Source organism: Paramacrobiotus metropolitanus, unplaced genomic scaffold (assembly GCF_019649055.1).
Source record: "Paramacrobiotus metropolitanus isolate TYO unplaced genomic scaffold, Prichtersi_v1.0 Parri_scaffold0000097, whole genome shotgun sequence".
Taxonomy (NCBI): Eukaryota; Metazoa; Tardigrada; class Eutardigrada; order Parachela; family Macrobiotidae; genus Paramacrobiotus; species Paramacrobiotus metropolitanus.
Window position 1 is genome coordinate 38,209 of NW_026570317.1, and position 21,601 is coordinate 59,809.

General features: G+C 43.6%; 4 protein-coding genes across 6 annotated transcripts; 3 read left to right on the top strand and 1 right to left on the bottom strand.

Annotated features, from left to right (window-relative positions):
• Nucleotides 1–439: 439 nt before the first annotated feature.
• LOC129596885 (uncharacterized) lies at nucleotides 440–3,457 on the top strand. Its single transcript, XM_055494284.1, has 4 exons — nucleotides 440–1,751; nucleotides 1,860–1,953; nucleotides 2,261–3,016; nucleotides 3,217–3,457. The coding sequence occupies exons 1-4, from the start codon at nucleotides 1,259–1,261 to the stop codon at nucleotides 3,344–3,346; spliced, it is 1,473 nt and encodes a 490-aa protein (XP_055350259.1). The 5' UTR covers nucleotides 440–1,258; the 3' UTR covers nucleotides 3,347–3,457.
• A 1,300-nt stretch (nucleotides 3,458–4,757) lies between these two features.
• On the top strand, nucleotides 4,758–5,797 carry LOC129596883 (uncharacterized). The gene is made up of 2 exons (XM_055494281.1): nucleotides 4,758–4,973; nucleotides 5,397–5,797. The coding sequence occupies exons 1-2, from the start codon at nucleotides 4,853–4,855 to the stop codon at nucleotides 5,591–5,593; spliced, it is 318 nt and encodes a 105-aa protein (XP_055350256.1). The 5' UTR covers nucleotides 4,758–4,852; the 3' UTR covers nucleotides 5,594–5,797.
• A 423-nt stretch (nucleotides 5,798–6,220) lies between these two features.
• On the top strand, nucleotides 6,221–9,834 carry LOC129596873 (uncharacterized). 3 transcript variants are annotated; one of them, XM_055494271.1, is made up of 4 exons: nucleotides 6,221–7,413; nucleotides 7,673–7,766; nucleotides 8,452–9,168; nucleotides 9,412–9,834. In XM_055494271.1, exons 1-4 carry the CDS (start codon nucleotides 6,585–6,587, stop codon nucleotides 9,614–9,616), a joined length of 1,845 nt encoding a protein of 614 aa, XP_055350246.1. In that variant the 5' UTR covers nucleotides 6,221–6,584; the 3' UTR covers nucleotides 9,617–9,834. The 3 variants fall into 3 exon arrangements, with proteins under 3 accessions (XP_055350246.1, XP_055350247.1, XP_055350248.1); XM_055494272.1 differs by having other exon boundaries at nucleotides 8,452–9,141; XM_055494273.1 differs by having other exon boundaries at nucleotides 8,530–9,168.
• A 198-nt stretch (nucleotides 9,835–10,032) lies between these two features.
• On the bottom strand, nucleotides 10,033–12,434 carry LOC129596896 (speckle-type POZ protein B-like). Its single transcript, XM_055494297.1, has 3 exons — nucleotides 12,325–12,434; nucleotides 11,802–12,182; nucleotides 10,033–10,818 (listed from the first exon to the last, which is right to left on the bottom strand). The coding sequence occupies exons 2-3, from the start codon at nucleotides 12,119–12,121 to the stop codon at nucleotides 10,068–10,070; spliced, it is 1,071 nt and encodes a 356-aa protein (XP_055350272.1). The 5' UTR covers nucleotides 12,122–12,182; nucleotides 12,325–12,434; the 3' UTR covers nucleotides 10,033–10,067.
• Nucleotides 12,435–21,601: the final 9,167 nt, after the last annotated feature.

The window sequence follows — 21,601 nt, forward strand, 5'->3', positions numbered from 1 at the left end:
AAGAAATGCACAACGCACGATACCCAGTCTACGTAGTACACTTTATTAACGTTCTCTATCGTGAAAAACCAACACACTGACGTTCAATGCTCGGTGAGCTAACGTCTACCAGAATTCTCACATATAAACTGCACGGCGCATAGTGAACACAGTGAACAGCAGCCGTCAGCCAATCAGAAGAGAGCCACGCCACAGACGGCAATTCCATGGGGAATCCCCAGTGCGTAGTGCAACGAAGCACTCCCCCAACTCCAGTAGCGTCACTAAGGTGGACGCAAGGGAGCCATCGCCTCACACGCAGTTGGATGAGTTGTTTTATACGATGGAAGCCGTGTTTCTTGTCATAGAGCCGAGATATTAATATAATTTGATGTGAACGCAGGCTTCCGACTAAAAACAATTTCTGCAGGAACGCGAGCTGGCATTTAAATATTGTACTTCTACTGCTTTTTTCATGGCATAAAAGAGTAAACCTTGTTAATACTGCTTCTCCAATCTGGTTTTGCTTCCTTAGTTGCTATGATCTGTATTTGGCACATGCGTTCTGCATTAAATTTTAGTATTATGATTTCTATGTACAGGAAATCCATTAAGAAAACTGTTTAACCTTGGCAATTTCGTCATGGTAAATTTAACGGTGATAATGAATATCTACTGGGATATTTCCAGGACATCAATTCCGGCTCGGTATTTGTTGGTATTGAATGCGAGCACAAAGTCCCGCAATGTTTCTCCGCTTTCCTTGCAGCGCTTGTGGCATCATGACAAACCCCAGCTTATAAGTTCTATAACATATTACAACGACAGAACAAGCTAATCTCCTTCGTTTGGTTTATTCCTAGCGTTTGAATCTATTCTCTACTGACACTATGAACGCGACATCGCTGTATTTTCGGCAGCTTTTCTCTAATACCCGCTTGCTGAACTACGGGAATACTGTGCTGGTGCAGCGCTACAACGGTCAGTGGTTGGGATACGTTCAAGATATTGACGGCGATTACTTCTTCATTGATTTCGACGCAAGCACAGTCAACGCTCAGTGGATCCATTCCAGCCGCTTGTGGCCGCATCATTTCCTGTACCGACCGCATGACGGAACGCGAGAAGACGAGTTGGTTCACGTAGCACTGCGCGAGGCCGATGGTGGTCCAATGGTTTTTCGTGAGGCCACCGTTGTTGAGGATGGAAACGATGAATTCTACACTGTAAAGACTGGGGAAATACTGTAAATTCAACGTCTAAGGCCAGCCATATCGTGATGCGGAATCATATGACTGATGAGTTGCCGCAGCCTGACGATGGTGAAAGTTTCTTTGGGCGGACCACGGGGTTCCTGTACAAGAAATATGTTATCGACTTTCCCGCAGCGAATTTGTTGACCGAGATGGATTTTATCGTGCCGTTTCTGGCTCGCACCTGCCACCTGTCGTGGGAATGGTGTGATGGAGAGTGCGAATCGGAGTGTCAGTTTGAGTATTTCATTTCAGAGGATGAAGTGACTTTTTATTGCACGGGACTGCACGCGCTGAGCGGTGAGGGCTATGTAATGGAACTCGGCTTTCGAGTGTTCGCCCGGCTGGGATCCGATACGGTAACTTTCATTTGCGCTGAAATGAACGTGGACGAAGAGGGACGGAGTATGTTCTGGACTGAAGACGCCCTGAAGAAAGCTTGCGAATATTATTTCGGAAACAGGATGACGGAACCGCTTGTTAGCATGGTCACAACTCCGTGCGATAGAAACCAGTTTGGTAAGCGTAAAGCTGAGTTCATAGTCATAATGGACTGTTCGTTCTGTAATAAATCACTGGTACCATAGCTTACTGAAAGAAGCAATAAAAATCATTATTATGCTGCAGATATGGAAGAGTTTTCGATTAGGGCGCTTTCGCATCCAGTCATCGGTTGTATTCTGTGCTGTCTCGATTTAGATTCCCAGTTTCGAGCAAGCAGGTAAATTTCAGCAAGTTTGACCTATCGGCAAGCTTTGCAGTCTAGTAGATTATTGGCTAAGAATATTTTGCCGCAGTAAGAACAATATGCGGCACTATAGCTGGTTGGCTAAGCTGTTCGTCACTTGGTAACCCATTTTGTTACAGATCGCGATTCCATAGTAAAGCAATTGAATATAAGCTGTTACTATTTTTGCTATCTAAGCTGTTTTCGTTGCAAGTTGCAGTGTTTCGTCAGTCGTTTACTTAGTAGGATTATGACCTTTCGCGGGAGTTTGTTTTCTGATCTTTGCATTGGTCATTGTCAGAGTGTGTGCGCTGTGGAGAATACTGTATCGCCATTACGTAAACAACCGGCACATACTCATCGATCTGAGCGCGGCATGCGGCAACCAACCACAGAACAGCGACTTGTTGGTTCAGTACCATGACTGTCTCATGTATAAACTGGTCAACTTGCTACAGCGCATCCTCTCAAAGCAAACCCATACCCTAGCGCTTACGGATAATCAGAAAAGTCGCCGCCAGTCGGCGCTTGTCCTGAAAGAGATTATGTCGGCGATTAATACATTTGCACAAGCCAAGAAAATTCGTTTGCCCCGCCTCATTGTGAAAAACTGTCGATATAGCGAAACGAGCCCTTTGCATTCCTTCCTGGCCATCAAACACTGTTCCCACGCGAACCGTTTCGAATGTGCCTCGCTGTCGCAGTTGATGAGCGTTTGCGATCAACTGATGCTGATTAATTTTGACGCATCGTCAGCACTCGTTGGATCAGCGGAGCTAACGCTCCTCACAGGAGACGAAACAAATCTGCCGGAATTTGAGCGAGCGTTCTGGCGGGAGTTTCCTCCAGATGACTTCAGAATATGCATTCCGTTTCTGCAGTTCAAATCCACGGAAACGCCCGCGGAACAATGTCGTATGCTGCTGGCAGCGGCCAACGATCGCTGTCCGATCGTCAGTCCGCGTGTTAACAGAAAGGTCGCAGCCATTCATGCGCGCTGGGTCCACAGGTTGAATTATCCGGAACAGTGGGCCCGTATTCGAATTTTCCTGAAACTGTAAGGGACACTTCTGGAAGAATGGCTCAACAGTCATTCAAATTGTTTTTGAATTGTACTTAAATTATACTTAAATTTAAGTTTATTCTTAAATTGTTTTTAAATTGTATTTTAAATAGGGTTATCATGTAAATTTGTCTTGAAATAATATTGGTATTTTTTTATTCAGTATTTATAATTGTATTTGGATTTCATAATAGGTTTAACTGCCTTCGCCTGAATGACAACGTTCAACGGTGGGACGCGTTGGATCTCCGAGAACTTAACATTGGTTTGTTGACTAATGTGACTTACGCTGTCCTGAATGCGTGCTACGAAGACTTATTCTGACAGGAACACAACCATCGACTTAAACTCAGTGACCAGTGATATCTATGTACTAAAATTATTTTGTTCGCTTATTTCGGCGCTAAATTGATGAATTCTTCTGCCGACCGATTCAAAGCAAAGCAGTTTTTGATACATAGAGTTTGATATTTTTCTGTTTTCGTCGTAATCGTCGCTTAAATTACTACAACGCTAATTTTTGAGGAATACGTCATCGAAACGGATGATAAATTTTGGCTGAATAGCCAGCAATGCCGTACACGGAACTAAAGTTGCAGTTTTCTTCAGAATTTAAAATTAATTTTAAAATGTTTGAATTGCATTTTAAATTGAAGAAGACTGATAGAGCGGTGGTTCGGTGTAAGAGAAATCATCATAATTATTATTGCGCGATAGGGTTTGAAGGCGACCAGTACCGTACACAGTGCGATTTTTGGTACAGTTTAATACATAAACTTTCTAAAAACATCCTTTCAGCTATAACTCCCTAACCGCGCGCAAAAAAACAGTTTCACGGCCAACTTAACAAATCATTCGCTTGCACAATGTTACGATGGAGGCAAAAAAGATTATGTAGCACGCAAAATCGAAATTTTTCGTGCGGGATTATGAATTTTGTACTATGTGCCGGTTCGGTTCCCTTTTGAAAAGAAGCATTAAATTTATACTACTCTGTAGGTAGACTATTATAATCTTGATAGTGGTGTACAGTACTTGTAGCCACGTTCGGCAAGAAAAAACTTTTATAACTCCCTGGACCCACTTGTTCTGCTCTCTGTAACTTTGAAGGCCGAAGATTATCCATACATAACAAAACTGATGGTAATAACTTAATAGTAATTAATGTCATATTAATTTAACATTAACGCTGCCCGGTATTAATTTAATATCGCGCTGCATTTGCATGTTAATGCTACTTGTTCTAATTAAACGCTGGATCAGGCAAGACGCTAAAGTAATTTTTTGCATTCCTGTAACGAAGTTTCTAATATAAATTATAATAATTATAATTTATATTTAAAGACTTCATAGTATAATTATTACACAATACTCACCAAAAATTTATCGCATAACTCCGCTGCATAATTATTTATTATCGATGCACAATGCACATGTATGAAACGTGCTTCTGTTTTTGGTAAGCGATACACAAGTGGTGAATCACGACACGCATTCTCGTGGTCAACACTCAACAAAGTCTGCCCGCAGGCCACCACACTGGCACAAGCACATAACAATTCCACCGAATTTCCGCGCCGAACGCAACAACAGCTCCGCTAACTCACGCTTTATATGGTATGCTTTTGTCGTTGGTAGCCGTAAACACCTTGTTTGGGTAGATCCCCGCTTGACACACTTACGAAACAGCAGACAAATAATGGAACTGTTCGTGAAATATATATAAGGAGACCCACCGACATTAATACTTATCAAACGAGCCTTACAGTTTCTAAACGCGTATCTTCCGCAAAGCTGCACGATCAATCTCTCCTCCCTTTCGTCGCAACCATGAAGTGCATCCTGGTGACCCTTCTCTTGGTAGCCTGTGTCAGCGCAAACGTCATCCGTGAACGCCGACAACTGACCGGTGGCAGCGCCAGCTGCACCGCTGCCCAGCAAGCTCAGTGCGGTAAGTTTCATCCATACGTTAAAAATAATATAGTGTTTTGTGATACACATTTTGTGTTGTGACAAACGTGCAGCGTGTAGTTTTAACTAACCAAGTTAGCAACAGAAAAAGTCTAAACCGTTTAAAAATTGGAGAAGGGTCTCGTAAAAATGTAGAAAATCAAAATTATTAATAATTTTACTATTTCCCATGGAAGTTCTAATAAATCTCACGGGAAAAAACGTGAGTGGCTTGGAGCGAAATCCGACACATTTATAAATTCCGCTTTGATTCTAGCATTGCACTATTTTGGTCCTTACTCTCGTGAACTTGAAATATGTGGTCAAAAGCGTAATAATTTACTATTTTTATTTAAAATTTTCTGGTGCCATCGCCATGCTATCGAGTTCCCTCGTACTAATATTGATTGGTACGTATTTACAGGTCTTGCCCAGTGTCAGAACAACAATAACCAGAATACCCAGGTGATCACCGGCGGTAACCAGGGTGGTTCGCCCCTGATCAGCCTGATCCCCGTCAACGCCCTTAACGGAGCCGGTGTTCAGGTGCCCGTCAATGCCAACATCTGCCCACCGGTTTCCGTCTGCAATGTCTGTTTGGGTGCTAACGTCCTCGGCTAAAACCGTGTTGCCTGGAACTCTTTCTGATTTTGTAAAAAGGTCATCAGGGACTGCTTACAGATATCAGTGTTCATAATATTTATGAGCGCTGTTGAAAACATCGTCATGCTTTTCGATCGTGTCGGACAGTCGACAATTGTTGATTTGTTGAACTGATGCAATATAAAGAAAAAAAATGGAATTAAAATTAAAAGAACTCTCTTGGATGGCAATACGTTGTGGATCTTCTGTGAACTACACCAAAATCCTTGCAAACAACATTCACAAACACGAAAGCGCACACGCGGATACTTAAACAAATTAACGAGTCCCAATCATGTCGTCGCGTCGGTGCAGTTTAAGCGGTAGCCGAACATTCGCTCTGCCTGTTTGCATTGGTGTTGGTGTTCTGTTTTTCAATGCCGCCTGCAGAAGTGCGCCAACTCGAGTAACTCAGTTCTCACGCCTTAGGTCTGTGGAGTTTTATTAATAACATACCGGTAACATATTTTAATACTAGAATGATTCATCCACCATTTTAGAAACCGCATATGCGTTTGAACCGGTCTATCCAGCTGCGTGAAATTCATACAGTGTGAACTGCATCGATCGACAAGCACAAGCTTTTCCGATTGTAAAAGCGGAGCAAGGCATGCTCATGTACTCTCTGCACCCCATCGGCTTCTAGTCATACCGCAGTTTTATGGGTACGGTGCATATTGTGTTTTCCGTGATGCACGGAGCCGAGATGCTGATATGATCGATTTTTCTATGAATGCAGGTTTCCGACTATAAACGTTTTCTGTAGAAGTGGAGCTGGTATGTGAACGTTGCTGTTCGACTGCTTTTTTTCATTAAGATAAGATTAAATTCTAAATCTTCGCATTAATGCTGTTTTAACTGGCTCCGCTTTCCCATTTGCTATATTAACACATGCGCCTTGGTGCATGCAGTAAGCAAAAAAATCCATTGTTAACGGAGCAGAAATTGATTTAAAAATTGGTATTCAGCCATGACTTCGTATTTTTCTTGTGGCGTCCGGCGTGGTCAGTTCAACTTGGGCAATACCGTTCTGGTGAATTTAACCCGTGCTGACGAATATCTGCTGGGATATCTCCAGGACATCAATGCCGACCAGGTGTTCATTGATTTCGACAGCGAGCGCATCGCACCGCAGTGGGTCCCGATGCAGCGCGTCTGGCATCACGATAAACCGAGCCTTATAGCGGAACTTCCCTGTGACGTCCATGTGGCCGTCCGTCGGGAAGCGGGCGGACCGTACATCTTCGGCCCGGCAAAGTTACTGTGCAGTTGCAGTTCTTACGACCAGTTTCTCTGTTGCGTGTCGTTGGAGCATGCTTCTTCTACGTCCGAGAAACCCAGCATTCGTATCGTGCATTCTTGGCAGCTTATTCACAGACTGCCCAGTAATTGGCGACCGGACAGAATTTGCCGGTTGCCTATAAAAAAAGTGGTGTATGGTTCCGACCAGCCACATTCAATCAGGGATATCCAAGAACGGCATATTGAGCGGATACTGGATGTGGGATTTCGCCACGGGAATCGCCCACGGGATCAGGGTCGTGATCGCGTATTCGTTCGGGTTACGGCAAAGAAATTTATGTTCCTGATTATGCGTATTCAGTGCTGTTGTCCGTCTAGTAAGACTCGGGAATGCCTGCAGTCCAGCTGTTGGTTGACAAGCACCACGAGAAAAGTTGCCGCCGGGATTGAGCACTGTTTGTATAATCTTTCGCGTAGGCTTAACCAGACGCATATGCTCAACCTGTGCTACGGTCAACGGCAACCGGTCATCCGTGTTTTACCTCCGCCTTCTGCCGGTAAGGATCAACGCGCTCGTTCACCGTACGCAGAGCTCCATAGTATCTTTTGACAATTTGAAACCTCTTTAATTGAAGGAGAGGAAGTACTGTAATATAGAAAAGCACACGGAAGGCGAACAAAATGCCCATATAGGTTATGAACCAAAATCTGCTGGTGCTGCTTCCTTCTGTATGTTGCCGATATGACATTTGGTACCAGGGATATCGCTCACAACGGTCTGATACTAATGGAATTTGGTGTCTTCTTTCATTTCAGGGAAAAAGGAGCTTGCACTTTTTAATCTACTGCCGGAGATTCTGTCCATAGTCATCTGTTACTTGGATATTGTTTCACAAGGAAAATTAAAACGGTATGTCGCACGTTTCGATTCAGAACGTGGTCGGGATTACAACGCACCAACGAAATTTGAATACTCTTGAGTTTTGAACAACAAAAAGCAATCTTAAGTGTTGGTAAGCTCTAAAAAAATGTACGAGCCTGCTTATCGGTTACTGGCTTGCTTTTCGATTTGATTTTTTAATGCTCCGTTGTCCTCAACTTGCCAAAAGAAATTGCAGTTATAGGAAGTTCTAATTTGTTTAAATTTTATTATGTGGAAAACGGAATGCGACCGATCCAGTTACTGTGATTCGTAGTGTATACTTCGTAGTGATTCGTAGTGATTCGTAGTGTGATTCGTAGTGCATGTATTGTATATTTCTAATTTGAAAAAAGTAGTGATCTTTATGCTTTGGAATGTACGTGCAACGTTTTCGCCATGAAACGTTTTCATTTATGTTCACTTTTTTTTGTCAAGAAATTTTTACAAATGGAACCCATATGTAGGGTTAAATATAAATATGCAAGCGTAATTCAGTGACCAAACTTTTTCATTTGAAAAAAAGCCGACGTCCAACAAAAGGTGAAGCATGTGTATCACGACCCTTCCAGTTTGCTTGTAGTCGTAGATATTCTTTTTGCTCTAAGCATCCGCCAGATGTGCTGGGAATTGCATAAAAAATACTAAGTTCTGTAAAAGCGTTCCCTTCCTACAGAGTGTGCAGTGTATGGAACGCTGTAATTTGTGACCGGGCATTTTCCACCTGCATTACAATTGATTTCTCCACACTTAGTCGACAGATACTACGGCGCGCGGAGACAGAAGGCTACCATATCGCACTCCTGCTCCATCGATTTGTTAATGCTAAAACAAAAACGTTAGCATTAATAAACATGGATTACCGGACGGAATGCAATAATCCCGTTATTTCGCTCGTTGCCAATTGGCTCATTATAGCAAGGATTATTCTCCCTCTGATTATTGTCAAGAATTGCCGGATAACTATTGTAAAAGCACCGTATGGAATATACACCGACTACACTTTGGGTCTCGCCAGAAGCGAACAGCGAAAGATCGATTTTCGGCCGCTCCAACTGAAACAAGCCTGCCGCCGTGTGGTAGTACTGAATGCAGAGATAAACTGCGGGGCATGGACAGGCGTGGTATTCCCACATCGAGCGCGAAAGCGTATTAAACTGAAGGAGTGGACCAACCTAATTATTTCGGTACCGAAGCTGCAGTTTCGTCAGAGCCAGAGCGATGCGGATGTCATTATGCAGTTGAAACATGCGCTGGAGCGAAACTGCTATGGGGTTACTCCTTTCGTAAAGAATCGAATCAAGGCAGTGCACGCCGGCTGGGTCAGACAGTACCCGTATCATGGAACCTATCCTGCAAATGAATGGTATGGACTCCACGAACTGCTGAAGCTGTAAGTTGCTTAAGTTTGTTTGGGTTAGCTTTCGTAAACCAAGGAAACGCCTGAAACGTTTTCTGAACGGATATTCAAAAACCGGTTGTGTCTTGCGGCCAGATTTGCCATCGGCTTTAGCGCTGACTTTCTGATCCGCTGCCCTACTTGCTAGCTTTTGGATGGGAATTGAATAATGTTTTAAATTGTACTTATGGGGTAGTAAATTAATATTATGGTGACTAATGGGATTTTTTGTTGCAGCTTTGGTGCCTATTCAACAGCGTCAGGTGTGGAATTTTGTAACGATTCGGATCATCAGGACTATGCAGAATTTTTTAGAGGCTTAGATTTGAGGGATTTCGAAAAACTTCCCATGGGAAATATCGTATATACGATACTTGCGTGCGGTCACCTTCGGCTTTTCCGACGCATAAATGGATATCATCCTCCCCTTTTAATCTTTTGAATTTAATGTCGATCTGCAAGAATATTTTGCTTTACTGTGAAGAAAATAAAAACTGTGCCTCTTGCAAAGTTTCACAGACCTGATGTACAACTTTCTTCTACCATTCACGTGCTTGGATCCTTTAAAGTCATCATACGTGTCTACGGAGAAAACTATTCTCAACATTACGGGCTGCCAACCGCCCAGATAGGTGTATACAGATAGGTGGTTGAGGCATTCGACTGCGCAATAATTTGTGTCTGTGTATAATCTCGGGCACAGCTATCAAAGTATGGTAAGGCAAATGCTGTCTCAGTAAAGGACACGCGTCTCATATATAATTACAAAAATTTTGAAGAGTAGTGGATATTAAACATATATTAAAATATATATTATATTAAAATAGATATAATAAAATATAATGCAGTGTAGATATATTAAAATGCATCAAGCACGTATTAGTACGGTGAACTCAGGAGTGAGAACGAAGCGAGAGAAACCGACCACTGCGGGGGCAGCGGGGCTGCTTTGTCGTTCGCTGCACTGACGGTGCGTGGCAAGTGACATTCCGAGCGGCATCCTGCAGTATCGGAAGTTGCCGTTGGCGTGCCAGTTCCAGATCGTGCTCAGCATTTCGCTCCTGTACATTATTTGCCAAGATAGTTTCACACACTCCGCGCAGATCCATAATCTGATACGTATCCGCCATGATCAGCATCTTCTCAGCGTTATCTACGGTGACCGCGGTAAGATCACCCGAATATACAAACGCCAAAAGGACTTCCACACACTCCCCATCCATATCGACCAGGACAGGGCCGCCGCTCTGTGTCCCCTGGGAATCGCACTTAAACATGTCGGCAAAGACCGGCGAATCCGCCGCCAGCAGGAAGCGATGCGCGGGGAAGACGTTACCGTCGTTGGCGCGCAGGACCACATCCGCCGAATTCCGATAGTTTTCGGCTTGCCAGTAGCGTTGGCGGCGCTGATAATGCGTCGTAACAGTCAGCTCGGGAGTGCAGTCTACGTAAGCCTGGTCGTGGATCTTGATGTCCATTAGTATCGTGATCAAGTTATCGCGGATGAGACCAGGACGCTGCCCGTTACCCAGCAGACGATCTTGGCGTAGGAAGCCTTTGTTGTGGCAGACATTCTTTCGTTTCGAAAACACGGCTGTCGTCTGATGCTCCTTGACGAGAGTCATGGATTTGCCAGTAGTTAAACTGCAACGATAATTAAATGCGCGTGATGATGCAATTAGTATTGTCCTCAACTTGGTGGCAGGTATCAAGTTTGGGAAAGTGTCTCAGCGATATCCTGCATGTGCTACGGGTAATATTATTTAGCGCATCCCACATTATCCTTCATGCACACACTTGATCTGTCCTCTTAGTTTTCTAATCGTTTCTAGGTTTCTTGGTACTCCTTGTATTCGAAGACGTTAAACATTAAAACTGCACCTTAAGTTTCTTGGTGGATTGTACGCGGGACACGCAAAAGGTTATTGTGGGCTACGGTAGTAAGTAAAACTAAGACAAACAATTACGATGGCATTTAAGGGATCCGTAGAGGATACCATAGGATACAGCGGACAAAAATAAAAAAACGTGCCGTAAAACGTTTAACTGGTACGAAGTCGCACATATCTACGACGTAGTACTTATCTTTCTGCTGGGGCACCTGAATTGACTCGCACTACAACTTCGGCAATATTTCTTGTTTCTTACATGCATTACAATTACTTGTTGATCCTAACCAGATAAGGTTTTTAGTGTCGCTTTGTAGCTAATGATTTCAGACCAACCTATACTATGTCTGACCAAAATATGTCTTGTAACCTGACAGAAGATCACAAAAACAATTAAACGAACTTCCCTTTAGGCGCTGCTAAAATATCATGGAGCCGCAACAAAGCAAAGATGAGACTGAATGCAACATATGTGGCACAAAAACCATGCACAAAAAGCCGATGTTCTTTTTGTGGGCCAGTAAAAAAATATTTTCTCATGTGCTCAATGACTCGTTGGCTCTTTGATTGCGACCTTTGTTAGCTACTGTATTGTGGCTTTTCGACAGAAAGGGATGAATGTCCCAAATTAACGTTTACAGTTGAATGTTCGTATATTCGTTACAGCAAACGTAAAAGTTGTCCGCAGTATTTTTGCAGATTGATGGAAACCCGTTGGAAATGTTTAGGATATCGTACCGGAGGTGGAAATCGGCATGCAGCTTATATGGTCCGCTGTACACGCTATAACTCGTAACATCGAAGAAGCCAAGCGCGATCCCCACAAAACGTTTTTGCCCGGACGTTTCCACGATTTTATGACACGGTACCATACCAATACACCAACGTCCCGGCATCGACTCACGAAATCCCAGTTCAGCCATGGTGATGCCACTGTCGAAGAGAGTGAAGCAGTCATTGCGATACGAGGCGAAATTATCGATGGTCCATTTCAGGGTGAAGCGAAATGCCTTTCGGCCGGTTTGCTCATCGATCACAGTCTTCGTTTGCGTTGCCATTTGGACGGCAATCGTTAACTCTCGCTTCTCCAAACCCGGTTGACTTTAAAAAAAAATGTGCCTATTAAAGAAAAAATGTATTGCAAATGTGACAACTTTCTTTTGCTAAACAGACATCAAAATGAAGAAAAAAATTCGTTTACTTATTAGTAAGTACACACCGACATTACGACATAACCCACAACGAAAAAGAGAGTACGTACAGATATGCCGCGTAAATGGATAAATGTTAATGTTGCACTCAGTAACTAAAAGCCGGTTACGTGTATTTGTACGTGCAAGTCAACAGCAGTTCTACGGCCGGCATCTTTCCACCGAACCTTAACACTAATGCCCAGTACCCTTAAAATGTGCAGAAGTGGGCAATTTTTCTTTTTGAAGTGGTTGTAACGGAAAACTGTAGATCGTATTCGAAGAAAAGTGACAACATGCAAGTCTGCAATTTCTACGAATGCAGTGCTGCACGAACCCGTTTTCCCTCTTGACTCGTAAACGGATGACTGCAAACGAGTTTACGACTGCACATGTAGGCTGTAACGAGCCGGCTGCTCGGCCCGGTGTCCGTTATCGGGCTGCGCATATACCTTCCGCCGGCGATGTTCGGGTCATAAATGAAGCGATATAAGGTAAACTGGAAGTCACCGCACTGGATGCCCCCTTCTTCGGTTATTAGACCGCAAACTGAATTTTAAAACGTACGGTTCGATAATAGAGCTGAGTAGCGTTCGCGAAGGCGTGACAACCTCTTCGTACATGTGACCACATGTTTAAGTCCCATCAATGATGCAGCAACAAAAAAAGATTTAAACAAATCATGTAAATGCACTGTTTGCCAAATAAATGCACCTCTTAGAATAAGCGCACCTGCTCTATGGTATTCGAAGCCCAGTGCTGCAAATTCGATAATTACGGTACATGCGTTCCACGTGAATATGAAGTAATGGTAAGATCAACTTGCCGGTAAAAGTAGATCAAATTGTTGGTTTTTTCGAGCAAATTCGAAAAATGTCGACAAGAAGATCAGGTACTCTAGTGATCTTGGAGATCCGTTGATGAACGAAGAAGCCTCGTTCGCGACGTCCATTATGTTCTATATGGCGTTCACACGTTATCAGAAAGAAACATGGATTTTAGAATGCTTTGAGAAGAAAGAACTGCTTCCCTTAAAATAGATGCGTCGGACTGCAGGCCGAGAATTGCCCGGATTTGTTACCTATCCACAACTGATGCGGCATTGTACAGCGCGTTGATATGGATGCAGCTGCGCAAACAAACATTCAGTTATTTACGCCTCCGCGTTTCTTATGGTCCACGACCACTTCATTTCATTTCGAATGAATATTTGTTAGTGTAGGTTATGTCCATATTTCGTCGAAACATGATAAATCGAAGAATTGTAGTTCATTCTGATCCTTCGTACACTTCCGGATGGACATGTACTGTACCTCACGTTCATTTACCCTGGGCTAGTCACGGTGATTTCCATAAAACTAGTTACCTTAATAAGAAATTTACATGACAGTTCATGTTCGCACTTTACACGCTTGTAGCCGGCAGGAAGGTGGACGGGTGGATGGTGGATCCTCAATGAATGTCATCCACCTTTCTGGAAAGGTCATCCACCTTTCTTGAAAGGTCATCCACCTTTCTCAACCACCATTCTGTTAAGGTCATCTACCTTTCTAGAAAGGTCATCCACCTTTCTTATCCACCTTTCTGTCGGCTATATCCATTGATCTTACTACGAAGCCATTTTTCTCAATGTATTTCTTTGAAAGCAACAACTGGATAGATCAATGGTAGCCGCCATCAGATCGACAGATCGGTGGGTATGTTAATTCGTTTTTGGCAGTTTTGTCCTCTAATAGCGTACAGTAATAACTTTTCGCTTATGTCGCTCGTTTTTCACTGATGATTTAAAATTAGAGGCGTATGGGACTTTCTCAATTTTCATTTCCTTAATTTACCCACTAAAATATCTCGAAACATATTCGGCGCATTCGCAAATATACCAACGCTGGAAACAAGACAAGTAAGACTCAAGGAAGTTCTGAAATAGAATCCTAACATACTATGTAAACTAAGTCACCGGGTGAATGGCCAAACGCAAAGCGCCAATGTTAATTTATGCAAGCGAGTCCGGCTCAGTCCGCTACACCAACTTCCCACATTAATGGTTTTCCTTTTACCTACAAAACAAAGTCATCCCATCTTATAGTTCTCCATCAGCGTTTCGTGGCATTCAACATCCCGTGTTCTGCCGAAAATTATCCAACTTCCTTCAAAGCTTATCCACCTTTTTTTAAAGGCCATCCACCTTTTTCAAAGGTCATCCACCTCTCTTCAAAGGTCATCCACCTTTCTTCAAAGTCCGTCCACCATTCTTTAAATGTAATTCAAAATTATGCAGGGGAATACCTCGATCTTAGCCTATGCGCACCAGCGTATTTGCCAGTCCGAATGGCAAAAAGCCTGCTTTATTTATTACAGTACGTCTGTTTATTGGATCAAGCAAGTAGGCTAACAGTATCACGCATGCAGCGCATATGAGCATAGTCGCTCTGTCGGCAAATGCTCTTGCAGATGGTAGAAAAGTCCTTAACTTCCAAGTCTTCCATTAAGTAATTTTTTTCATGGCTAGCATTAATAAAATTCACGTCTTCTTGTGACTAATCGGTTACTATCGGTGGCTTTCCCATACGCCTCTAATTTTAAATCATAAGTGAAAAACGAGCGACATAAGCGAAAAGTAATTACTGTACGCTATTAGAGGACAAAACTGCCAAAAACGAATTAACATACCCACCGATGTGTCGATCTGATGGCGGCTACCGTTGATCCATCCAGTTGTTGCTCCCAAAGAAATACATTGAGAAAAATGGCTTCGTAGTAAGATCAATGGATATAGCCGACAGAAAGGTGGATAAGAAAGGTGGATGACCTTTCTAGAAAGGTGGATGACCTTTCCAGAAAGGTGGATGACCTTAACAGAATGGTGGATGAGAAAGGTGGATGACCTTTCAAGAAAGGTGGATGACCTTTCCAGAAAGGTGGATGACCTTCATTGAGGATCCACCATCCACCCGTCCACCTTCCTGCCGGCTACACACGCTTGCTAACGACTTTGAATGGATTGTAATGAAAGGTCAGCCGTTTGGACGATAATTATGATCGAAAAGATTTTAATTTTTCAATCCAAGTTTATAGTTTCAAGTTAAAGCATACTAAATTATTGATTTTCCGCTCTATGCAACCACACTTTAAAAATCTTTTCAAGTCACCTTACGATTTATCGTTCTACCGGCACCGGTACTGGCATGTTTGAGAGGTGGTGGGTGCTGATTTTTTTAAAATCAAAATGCGTGGGACACGGTTTCTAGTTTCGTGAGCAACAAACCGAATACCGAGACGCCCATTTTGTTCAGTCACCCGGTATACAAGTATCCTCGATTGCAAACTCTAAGAATTCTGAAAACATTATCAGTTTACAGTTGTAATACTCCAACGATATACTTGTATAACATTTCTCGCACGTACTTTTAGACGCAAAATGTGATTTCCACTTTGCTAAACTAATGGTGCCCGGTGTTTTAAAACAGTGAAAATTTTTAAAACGATGAAATGCTGCTTCGCCTTAATGCATCGATCAAACTTTGTTTTAATTCCAGAATCGCGCAATAGTAATTTAACAACAAAATATTATCATGCAAAATTAGGGCGCAACAATTTTGGTAATCTAGGGTAAGTGTTCTGACTGTTCTCGATAAGGCTAAAATAATTGTGCACAAAAAAATTCCATCAAGTAACCATAAGAGACGAGCTGCAGCGTACAATTATCAGTCGTACCTGATTTAAGTGCGCTCGAGGCGAAGAAGCCAGTGTTGCTTTACTTAGTAAACATTAAGTAAACTGGTAGTAAACAGTAGCCTAACCTTAAAAAGTAAATAAACAGTAAAGCCTTTTGAGACCAGTAAATGACAATTAACGAGTTAATTGATGTTAATGTTAGCTGGAGGACATGCGCTCCCGCTCTCTCTCCTTTCGCCGTGTGTTGCGAGTTACGTGAGTCTGTTGGTGGCGCTGCGCGTCGCCGTGGCGCTTAGATCAAAGCGGCCGCCGTCATGCACGGGCATGCTGTTTGCACTTGGCACTGTTTGTGTGCTCACATTGCATGGTTCTGCAGTTCTCATCGCTGTCTGTCTTTGCTCCTTCGATATCGTGTGCGCGCGAGTGATCTCTGTTCTTTTACCACCCGCCATACCCTGCTGTTTTCTTCAGCTGTTATTTCGCACTTGCTCAATAAAGGGGACTTCGGTTGCGCAGAGCACTGGTCGCTCTCTTCCACCGACCCCCGGTCGGCCGGCTTCTCGCTTACCCACGGTCACCGCACGCAGCCGATCAAAGAGAGCACCAGACTCCCAGCAGCCGGGGCTCCAGTGCCCCCAGTGGATTCCGGAAGCGGTAACATTAACAGTAAGTAAAGAGTAAAAGTTTCTTCAAGAAACATCTCGTAAGCGCAGTTAGATCATGTAATATAAACAGCGTGCGATCGACAACAGATATCGTGTCCGAGAAATGAGTAAGAATCTCTCTGCTGAGAATCAGTTTATTATTGGCTGACAGTGATAGCCACTCCTTAGATCGACCGGCCACCGGTCATCGGAGGCGCATGTATAATGAGCACGGCATACCGGTAACTTCCAGTTGCAGGCAGCAGCAGCAGCAGCAAGCAGAAACTTCATCGAACGAATAAAAATTTATTCTGGGATTGTCTTTAGTCGCTGTTAAATGCCTGCGGATACGTGTTAGCTAACACAGCCTAAGCCGGTCCCTTTGTTTACAACTTTACCTTACCATCACTGGTCCATCTGATCAAGCCTGTACAGATATCTTACGCATAACATGTCCGTATGAATTACTCAATTTTCATAAAATCCGACCATGATTTATTCCAACCGTGATACTTTCAAATGCTTTCGGCTGAAATTCTAGTAAATATCGGAGCAATGCAATTAAGCCTACAACAAAAGTGGGAAGTTCTTTGATATTTTCTAATCTCTTATTAGAATTTGAATTTTCTCTTGTATTCTACGTGATCATATAAACGTTATGTTTGCATTCCGAACGATTTTTATAAACTGAAGACGATATTTTAAATTATAGAACAGTAATTATATAAATCGTTTTTGCTTAGCTAGATTCCCCATGAATTCGACATCATCCTACTTTCGCAACTGGTTCTCGGGTGCACGCGAGGTGAACTTCGAGAACACGGTCCTGGTGCGGCGCGACACTGGCCAGTGGTGGCTGGGATATGTTCAGGATATTGACGGCGATCAGTTCTTCGTCAACTTCGACGCCCCTACAATTCCCGCCCAATGGATTCACACGAAACATCTCTGGCCGCATCGCTATATCTACAGCAAGTTACGCTACGGCTACATCGTGCAGGTAGCTTTACGGCTTGCCCTTGATCAGCCGATGGTTTTCCAGCAGGCCGAAATTATAGAAGTGAAGAACTACTGGACCCTAACCGTGTGTGTGGATGATGGGGTTCCTGCTCTAAAGGTGCCTTACTCGAAGAACTACTACACTGTGGAATTGAATCAGTGTGCTGCGCAGCTTCCGGCATCGGATAACTGCGAGAATTTTTTTGGACGATCTGCCGGGTTGTTGTATGAAAAAATTGTCATCAGCTTCCCCGAAGCCCATTTACTGCCGGACCTGCATTTCCTGCCGCTGTTTGTGTCCCGCAACGTTCTGACAGATTGTCTGCGTGGCCGTGTTGAGTCGGATGGAAAATGCATGGTCGGCCGACCGGTTGCATCTGACGGGATAACTATTCCGTGTACCGGCACGCATCGGCGGACTAAGTCAATTTTCGAGTACGTTATCGACCAAGTCGGTTATCGAGTGTTTGCCCGAGCCGGAATGGATGCGATCACTTTCGTCTGTGCTGTGATACGCGGTGACGAAGCGGGGCGCAGTATATTCTGGAACGAAGATGTCTTGAAGAAAGCGTCCGCGGAGTATCTTCTATGGAAACGAACCGCTGAGCCTAACTGCGCAGCGATGACTCCAAGCCAAGCGCTCGTGTATGGTCAGTGATCCAAATCGTGTTCGCGTTTTCCCAATCAGCTTTCTTCCTTAGCTCCAGTGACCTTTCCTAATTTCTATGCCTACAATTTGCAGCTTTTGTAAAGAAAATGGTCCGATATTTAACATGGCGCCATAAGGGAGCAATTTTTGGAATTTTCATTTTATATACGTATCTCGAAATCCTTCTTTATATCGTGTCGGGCCATTTAAATACGCAGCCAAATGATTTGCAGCCATATACATACAGACTGTATGAACTGTTTCTGCGCGCCGTTACGCGTTTATATGAAATTTTGTCAAATATAATGAGCATGAACTGCGCTCACAAAAGTGGGTATGACTTGCCGGGCCAACAGGCATTTATTGGCCCAGTGTATGCCGCCTTCTAACAGTGCAAGACAGATGTTACACGATGCGCGAAAGTTTCAGTGGATGCAGAAAGAATCCCTAGTCGTGCATTCATTAGCGCATGTCATTTTAAACTTCCTATATCCGGTAGGTCACGAAGAGATGTCCATCAGCGAACTTGCGCATCCGCTTCTGGCTTGTATAATACAAAATCTGGATGTGGATTCCCGGTTACAGACAACCCGGTAAGGGACCGCACTTTTACAAATAAATAAAAATCAACAAATAAACACCGAATAATTAAAGAAAAACAAAATCAATTTCATGGCTTATGGCAGTAATGGTAACAGCTCTTATGCGGCTTACATCGCGAAGTGTAATTGCTATTACGCGAATGCACTTTTCGTTATTTTGGTTGCTTTTTCTCAGTAAAAAATCAATTGTTGTGTTGCTATTGAATTTCATTAAAATCTTTGAACATCGAAAATTGGACTTAACAGCTCGCATCCGTAATAGAAACCAATATGTCCGCTTCACTACTGGTACTTCAGAAGTCCTCATACTATAGTTCAAATACAAATAAGAACGTACCTGTTTCCGGCAGAGGAGCTACAAAAATATGGCACGCCAGGGCAGATTATACTACCGAAGTTTTCAGTTTTCAACATTCCAAAAGCGCTGTTACTTTTGCATGCTGTGCTATTGAAAAGAATAGGTGTGACTGTTTACCAGGGTATGCGCGCTATGGCGGCGGATTTGGCGAGAATATGTTGGCATCCAAGACATCCTCTTTGATCTCTGCACAACATGCAGAAGAGCTCCGCAAGGTCATTTACTGGGAGCGGAACATATTTCCTATCTCCGGTACAAACTGGTCGCCATGTTGGACAGCATCCATCCCCAACGCACTCGTTCCGTGTCGTTGCAGGAGGACGGAAACCACGCCCACCCTGCGCTCTCTTTTCAAACGCGAATTTTGGCGGCAAAACGAGTCTTGGAAGCCAGACGCCACCGTGTGCCCATCATCGTCATAAAGAACGCTCCGGACCGGTGGAAAGCGCCGCTGTTGACCATCCACCGCCATAACACAGACGGAACGCTGGAATGCCCAGAGTTAGTGGCCTGGATGGCGTTGTGCGAGAAATTGGTGCTGATCAACTACGCCGCGTCGGAAGCCATTCCGGCATCATCACGGCAGATATTACACCGGGATTCAGGATCGGCTTTGCCGGAGTCCGAGTGGCCATTTATGCGCCTCACCTTGTATGACACACCTGACTACAAAATTAACGTTCCCTTTCTACGCTTTGTGTCCACGGAAACACCTTCCCAGCAATGCCGAAACTTCTTAGCAGCAGCTAACGACCATTGCCCAGCGGTTAGCCAATCTGTATATGAAAAAGTCTCAAGAGTTCACGCGCGATGGGTAGACACATTGGTCTACCCGGATCAGTGGACCGGCATTCGAATATTCTTGAAACTGTAGGTAGCATAATTAATTTCTCTGTGGGTGCTGTACTGTCTCATGAGTTCTAACGAGTTCTTGCTGATTAGTTTCAACAATCTCAGCCAGGATTCCGAGCCGCATCGATGGGACACGATGGAGCTCCGTCAACTGGACATTGCTTCGTTGACCAATGTGACCTTTGTTGCTCTGGATGGATGCTTCAAAGACTGATGGCAGCTGATGTTAATTAAATAACTATCGACATATAGTGAGGGGATATCTATATTTTGCAGCCAAATATTCCTGCTCCAGCTTTCGAAAGTTAACGGTACGCGCTCTGCCTTATCGGGAAGTGGGCGCTGAAAAAGCTTTTTAAATAACCGAGAGAAGTTCTTAGCAACACTATTATCTCGACTAGGGTAGGGCGCAACGATTTCTGCGGTTAAAGGCCTGCACTGCATGCTTTGTTTAGTTTTAACTGTGTGTTAATAAAAATATTAAGGTGAATTTAATAAACAAGTTCTGCGGTTTATAATTTAAACATGGAAAGTTGACGGATATTTTTGCAGCTGGGTTCTGAACGTTTAAAAAATCAAGCGTACCGAAAAATAAAAAGTAAAATCAGCTGTTCCTTGCCAATTTTCAAGGCATCGTGTTTGTGATTTGCCAAGATGTCTGTTGCTGTTGTTGTTTGTTTTGTTTCATCATGGAGGGGGCAAATAGGATCATCTTGAACGACGCAACATGGAAATCTACGAAGTAAATACCCTTTGTCCACGGTGTAACGTGCTTTAGCCTACAAGTCGGCATTTCGTAATCGCCGTGGACGGGAAGGTACGACTGCCGTTGACAAACTTCCGGCTTCTGGCACGATGCCACAGTCACTGCACAAGGTCCTTGTACACTTTGTGTGACGATAACAGCGTTTCCCCAACCAGGCATGTCCGTCTGCAGCACTGTTGTTGGTATTCGTTATCGGGGTGACCTGCGCATATACCTTCCGCCGTCGTTATTCTGATGTGGGATGCGTTCGGAGTTAAACCAAAAATCACAGCACTGGGTACCTTTAGTAAATATCAAGCCAAATAGACCGGCAGTTTCTGTTGACCGCAGACTGGTTTTAAAACGTAAGATTGAATCATTACTGAGTACTACCGCGATCATTACTCAGCTGAGCAGTGATCGCGAGGCCTTGACAACATCCTCGTGAGCATGACTGCATGTTTGAGTACAATCAATGATGAAGCAACAGAAAATAAACGGGACGGGAACGGGTTAAGCCAAAGCATTGTGCTTCCCAATGGCATGATTTCCTTCAAACGTGGATCAAACGAAGTCTGAGGATACCTTAAGCCCAGTGAGACAGTGCTTGAATGCAACGTCAGTACATAACAAGAAAACTGCGTATACAGTAAAACCTGTCTTTTACATACACCGGTAAATACATACACCTTGAAAATACATACACCTGGAAATTAACCGGCGTGTCCCATAGACAGTAATATAACTCTGTGTAATAGGTACATACACCTGGATAACACATACGGTTTTGCATTAACCGAAGGTGTATTTAGCAACCAGGTTTT

Excerpts from the sequence above, each read along its gene's own strand:
- LOC129596885 (XM_055494284.1), top strand. The coding sequence starts at position 1,259 with ATGCGGAATCATATGACTGATGAGTTGCCGCAGCCTGACGATGGTGAA. Across the intron at positions 1,752-1,859 it reads GTGCGATAGAAACCAGTTTG|ATATGGAAGAGTTTTCGATT; the intron begins GTAAGCGTAAAG and ends ATTATGCTGCAG. Across the intron at positions 3,017-3,216 it reads ATTCGAATTTTCCTGAAACT|GTTTAACTGCCTTCGCCTGA; the intron begins GTAAGGGACACT and ends ATTTCATAATAG.
- LOC129596883 (XM_055494281.1), top strand. The coding sequence starts at position 4,853 with ATGAAGTGCATCCTGGTGACCCTTCTCTTGGTAGCCTGTGTCAGCGCA. Across the intron at positions 4,974-5,396 it reads TGCCCAGCAAGCTCAGTGCG|GTCTTGCCCAGTGTCAGAAC; the intron begins GTAAGTTTCATC and ends ACGTATTTACAG.
- LOC129596873 (XM_055494271.1), top strand. The coding sequence starts at position 6,585 with ATGACTTCGTATTTTTCTTGTGGCGTCCGGCGTGGTCAGTTCAACTTG. Across the intron at positions 7,414-7,672 it reads TTTACCTCCGCCTTCTGCCG|GGAAAAAGGAGCTTGCACTT; the intron begins GTAAGGATCAAC and ends CTTTCATTTCAG. Across the intron at positions 9,169-9,411 it reads CTCCACGAACTGCTGAAGCT|CTTTGGTGCCTATTCAACAG; the intron begins GTAAGTTGCTTA and ends TTTTTGTTGCAG.
- LOC129596896 (XM_055494297.1), bottom strand. The coding sequence starts at position 12,121 with ATGGCAACGCAAACGAAGACTGTGATCGATGAGCAAACCGGCCGAAAG. Across the intron at positions 10,819-11,801 it reads CATGCCGATTTCCACCTCCG|TTTAACTACTGGCAAATCCA; the intron begins GTACGATATCCT and ends TTATCGTTGCAG.